At 32.2% G+C, this 6,104-nt stretch overlaps 1 protein-coding gene across 1 annotated transcript; it reads right to left on the bottom strand.

The window, feature by feature from the left end:
• Nucleotides 1-928: 928 nt before the first annotated feature.
• Nucleotides 929-4,709, bottom strand: LOC127086711 (uncharacterized). Its single transcript, XM_051027504.1, has 5 exons — nt 4,411-4,709; nt 2,839-2,995; nt 1,975-2,025; nt 1,778-1,870; nt 929-1,319 (listed from the first exon to the last, which is right to left on the bottom strand). Exons 1-5 carry the CDS (start codon nt 4,551-4,553, stop codon nt 1,266-1,268), a joined length of 498 nt encoding a protein of 165 aa, XP_050883461.1. The 5' UTR covers nt 4,554-4,709; the 3' UTR covers nt 929-1,265.
• Nucleotides 4,710-6,104: the final 1,395 nt, after the last annotated feature.

The following is a 6,104-nucleotide window of genomic DNA, read 5'->3' as shown; positions in this document are numbered from 1 at the left end:
TTCTAGATTTCAATCAGCATCTTGAAATCACAATTTATGCAAAATATGTTCACATTTTATTGCATACAAACCAAATATAAAATGCATACAACATCTAAGATACATTTTTATGCAATTCCTATTTTTCCTTTCTGGCTTATTTATTAGGCTTTAAGTTTTTGACTTGTTCTGGCGTATTGATGCATCATAATTTTCTTACGTGGTCTAATAATGTTTCTAGATCTTGAGCAATTTTTGTTTGATGTTGAGCAATGTTTGACAACGTTGATAAAGTATTTTTTTCTTCTTCTGTTTTTGTAGCACTAACGATAAAGAGTAGAAAAATAATTATTTTTTCAATAGCAAAGAAAGAGATGAAGAAAATATAATTTCTATTTCTCAAGCTGAGTTTCTTTTTTCAAGACAAAGACAAAATTGATAAAAGCTGATTTCTTTAAAAGAAGATAGAGAAATTGCTGCAAATATTAATTCTTAAAATATTATCAATGATTTCAAACTACTCAAAAACGATAGAGCATTATTTTAATATTTTCAACTTTGTGTTTATTATATTTTAAATATTTTATATACATTACGATCTATAAGTTATAGTTTAATTTGATGCTCACCCCATACGTTGTTGTCTAGCTCCGCCTTTCAACACTTATGCAACCAAAAGAAATAAAATGGTGATAGCAAATCACCTTGTTTTAACTGGCCAAAGAAAACACACATAATATATATAGACTGCGCTATTTGGAGCTTGGAATAATTGGTATTCGAGGGAAATTAACATATGTTCTACAATGTATACTGTAATTTAGATTTAAAAAAACACGACAGTCAGTTTTTGACAGGCCGCAACTTAAGAAACGCATCTTGAATACTAATTATAGATGAAAATGAAATCTGCATCCGGGATTAGTGAAAAATAATAAGTCAAATAAAATAAAGCTATCACAAATCATGTTCAATACTAATCAATATAAAATACAGTGTTAACTCATATTGTGTTCAATCATGTGTTCAATCATCAACAATCAATTAAGACAGTTAACAAACAGTACATTGTATACACAAGAAATCTGAATGTCCAAAAAATGGGGACAATGGATCTCCCAGCACCATGGAGAACCCTCGACACACTATCTCTTTACTCGCTTGAATGCTTGCAATAAATGCAAGCTTTTATGTCAATGATGCTCTCCTTTTCCTCATACACGCCCAGTTGTGACAAGATAGATTAATTAATATCATTTACATTTACATAGCATGGAATCTTAACTTTATTTCCTCATTAAAAATGCTATAATGCACCCCAATAAGCCACCAGCAACAACCTGTGCCAAAGAAAACAGCAGTTGGTGATTCTTGAATAATAATTACAATAGTAAGGAACATTCAGAAACAGAGGGCTCGAGCTTGAGAAAAAGTAATAGTTCTTAAAATGCAATTCACTTATCCGAATCCTAAGACTTGAGAGATTAAGGTCCTGATAGGCTAATAGTGTGTGGCAACTTATTCATGTAAACAATTATGTTGGGAACTGGACTTTGAAAGATAAGGCCTGTAATTATGGGGTTTGGCCACACATAGTATATGCCATAGCAAGAGCTTATGGAGAAACTTTGTTCATTCAGATGATATCCAAGCAACCATATTACTTGTTAATGAAAATTGAAAAAGAATTGTTGGTCACAAAACAAAAACAAAAACAAAAACAAAAACAAAGAGAGTAGTAGATATCTATCTAAACAAGAGTTGGAACAACAATAAGCTCGGAAAAAGCACACCACACCTGAAATGGAGTATGACCAAGTGAATCACGCAGTGGTCTGACACTGGAAAGAGGATGTTCTTGAGGTAACTCGCACACAATTTGATTAAGCAACTGCAATGTGATAGAAAGCAACATATGAAATGGGTGTATTAAGCAATGGAAAAATGTAAAGCAAGTCCATGGCAGTAACACTACCATCAAGTAAAAGAACTTACTTCTGCTTGCCGACCTGCATGAAGTCTAACTCCTGAGGCATCATACATTACCTATAAAAGTAACAAAAAAAATTCTAATTTTGCCGCTCTATTATATTAAGCATATTAAAATTCAACCCGATAAAACAACAATACCAGCAGAAACATTTATATTTTCCAGGCTCTAAAACAAATACCATCTTAACCAGATAATAACACCAAAAATAAGGAAGTATGAATCATTAATCAAACGCTTTTTATGAATTTCTATTGAAGAAATAAACATAAAGAAAATGATAATTAATACACTGTAGCGTCTTCTGATGTGTATGTGGTTTACATAACATGGCACAAAAGTGTCATTTAGATACAAACTCAACATTTATAGACTATAAACTACGAATATAAAAGAAATATTTAATTACAAACACATACAGTGCAATTTCTATATTCTAATACTCCATCAATGGAAGCATGGTGGCAATCATCAAGGGAATGCTGAATATGCTACTGGAGTTGTTTTCGGCGGGTATGAAATATTTAGGAATCATTATAGCATCCAAGATCATAAAAAAGCATAGATTAACTGTGCACCAGATAAAACTTCTAAATAAAGATCAAAGAAGCTCACAAAAATGTAATACTTTTTTCACTTTCAAATCCCAAATTTATGCAGTTCATTGTTATTTCTTGACCCAAATACACTTCTTAAAATATAATATAATACACACTTTACTAAAAAAACACATATAAACAGACATATAAACCAGAAAAATGAAAACCATGAATGAAATTCTGTGTAAGTGAAAGAAGTGGCAGGCCAAAGTTAATCAAGAAAAGAGATCTATATTTTATTATAAATGAATGAATGGATGAAATACATACAATACATGCCAAGATGACGGCAATAGCAAAGGCAGATGATGCAGTGCCTTCTTGGAAACCTATAGCCACAGCCAAAGCCGACACAGTCGCAGAATGTGATGAAGGCATTCCACCCGAATCAAGCAACCTTTTAGAGTCCCATCTCCTTTCCTTATACCTGAGTATCTAGGAGAAAAGTTTTGGAAAAAGATTAAGCTCACATTTCCAAATTCCATACCCATTCAGCAGTCCATAACAAATTTGCAGTTCGAGAGACGACCATACACAGTTTTAAAGTATGTTTGGATCTCATTTTCTGACTCCATTCTTTCTTATTAGTTTAAATCACAAAAATAGCACATTACTTTTACCTCTTAACTCTGTTGTAACATATCTGTCAAGAATCTCACATTTGACAATAGCCTAAATATATGTTTATAAGTTAGGGGTACTTCTTACCTTAAAAACCGATTTTGTAGGGATGAGTTAGACTCAACCCAAATTTTAAGAATATCGATACACTATAATATAAAGGAAACTCTAAAAGTAATTATCGATTTTGGTTTGACATTTTTCTGTGCAAATCTAGCTTTAACAAAGCCAAATTTAAATTCAAAAACGTACAACATGAATATTAAAACTGAAATTTAGATAAGTTCATATAACATTGATATTATCGAAACTAAAACAAGCAACTTAAGTTGAAATGAATATTACACAATAAAATATATACAACAAAAATACAATAGAAAAGCACATAATCAGGCACTTTAGTCAGCTAGTGTTCCTCTATTTGTGCTTGTAAGAAATAGTGAAAACAATAAAAGGATACTCTCACTTATTTCTAAACAAAATTTCGATGACAGGAAATAAAGTGATTATGTGTTCTTACACAAATTTGAAAACAGGATTGTAACTAATTTAAAATAATGTTACAATTCTGTAACTAAAACGGAAGACAAAATCAAACGATGCCCTCAGTAGTATATAAAACACCACATAATCGATTGCACTCAGCTCATGATATCAACAAACACCTTTAAATTGAGTAAACAATATCTCGCTCTCAAATAGATCGGGTAGATTATGATTTATGAGTATGTCAAAAAGGTTCCTGACTATTAAAGTGTCAAGTCGGTTCCTATGTTTGACCACATCCTATCAATTTGTTCTTTGCATCCAACCACTTAACAATTTACTCATTAACACTCATATGAGTAAAATTTAACAAAGACCTTAAATTACTCATAATCTCATAGAGCTATTCGAGATCACATTACAATGTAAAACGAATTTGGTGGTTTACTCTCTTAAAATGCATAGAAATCCTACAATACTAAAGCAAATAAATACTCAGAATCCTAAAACGAAGAACCCTAACCGATAGAGAAAATAACTCATAAACCGCAAAATCTCCCAAATACTCTCCAAATTAACCTAATCAAGCATGTCCATACGCAAACGCATAATCGAGATCTATTCTATCCTCAATCCTCAATTCACCCTAAAATAACATAATTAAGAAAATCGAAAACACAAAAAACGAAACCGAGAGTGAAAATCGAAATCCGAAAAGGAGAAAGTAAAACGCACCAGGTGGTGAAGATCTTGAGAAACTGAGCGAGTGCGAAAGAGAGAAAAGCGGAGATGAGAGGGAGGTTGGAGGGAACTACCGAAGGGGATAACGATGAAGCCGTGCTTGCCGTTACATCTGCGGTTGTGAGAACTTCGGCCATGAATGAATGAATGAGAAAACGTTAACTCGTTGAACTTGCCTATACTCTACCTTCTTCTTTTCTTCTTTTCTTCTTCTCCTTCTCTTTCTCTGGCAAGTTGTAATAAATGTTTCTTTTGTTCATTTTTAAGTATTTTAATACAATGATTCAAAGCCCAAACACTATTTGCATTACGAGACACATAACTATTCTTTGCCATTTCTTTAAATTTCTATATAAACTTAAGGTTATCTTTTATCCTTCTAAATATCTTAAATTTTGATTTTAATTCCACAAAATATTTTTCAAAATATTTTTTTAAATGATAGTCTTACTAAATTTTTTCACATTTTATCTCTAATATAAAAATTATCGTTAAATTAAAAAGAAATTGCAACTTAGCATAAATATCACAGACATAAGACCAAAATGATGGTTCCTCTCGTAACCAACATTTAAGCACGACTCAACATTTTATCATAACTCGTTAGAATAATTAAATTATAAAATTTCTCAATAAACTTATCAACGACATCAAAACAACATCGAATAAACACCAAAAGCGGAATTTACTCAAAAAAATCGAATCAACAAGCTAATGTCGGTCAAACAAGGGCATGATGGTCAGCCCCACTGGCATGACGGTTCTCACCTCTCTCTCTCTCTCTCTCTCTCTCTCTCTCTCTCTCTCTCTCTCTCTCTCTCTCTCTCTCTCTCTCTCTCTCTCTTACACACACACTCACTACTATTCTCTGTCTATTTATATATCTATCTATTTATCTATTTATCTCTTTCTTTCTCTCTCACACACACACACACTCTCGCACAAATACACACGCACACACAAAATCGTCACGACACTGAAGCTCGAGCAAGGAACTCATCTCTGAGGTCCACGACGGTCTGCCCGTCACCATGCTGACTTCCGCCAGCCTGGCTAACGCAACAATAATTGGCCCATCGCGAAAGTGATGCTTATCATCGCTGTGCAGAACATAAATTCTGTGTTTTTCACCATTTGAGCACTTTCAAAGCTCCGATTTCGATCCCATAATACTTAAAACTCATTGTAGTTCATTATATATCATTTATACAGGATTAAACACATCAATTTTACACACAAATTAATCATTTAACATCAAATCATTCATACTTTTCATCAAAATATCACATAAGCATATGAACATCAAAAATCAAAATTTTACATACAATTCCATACAAAAATCAGTCACCAATACAGCATGAAATTAATATAAAATTACAAAAATCAAGAGAGGTTTTGCACAAACCATCTATAGATTCTATAATTTTATCAAAGGTAAGAAATTAGAAAAGAAAAGAGAAAAAGGATAAGGAATCTTCTTTATCCTTATGTCCTAAACACTCTTATCATGAACAATTCCTCTTACCTTGAATATGCAACAAATGTTAGAACTTTTGACAGTGTAAGTTCTCTTCTCCTACCTCTTGCTTTGTTAGGGCTCAATATGACTCTGTCAATTATTTCTCATAACAACAACCTTAACTTTAATTCTCTTATCTTTTTAAATAAAATAGTACTCATTTTATTAC

This window comes from Lathyrus oleraceus, chromosome 5, assembly GCF_024323335.1.
Source record: "Lathyrus oleraceus cultivar Zhongwan6 chromosome 5, CAAS_Psat_ZW6_1.0, whole genome shotgun sequence".
NCBI classification, from domain to species: Eukaryota; Viridiplantae; Streptophyta; class Magnoliopsida; order Fabales; family Fabaceae; genus Lathyrus; species Lathyrus oleraceus.
Note: the sequence above shows the minus strand (reverse complement) of the source record. Positions and strands in the feature narration are given on the sequence as shown.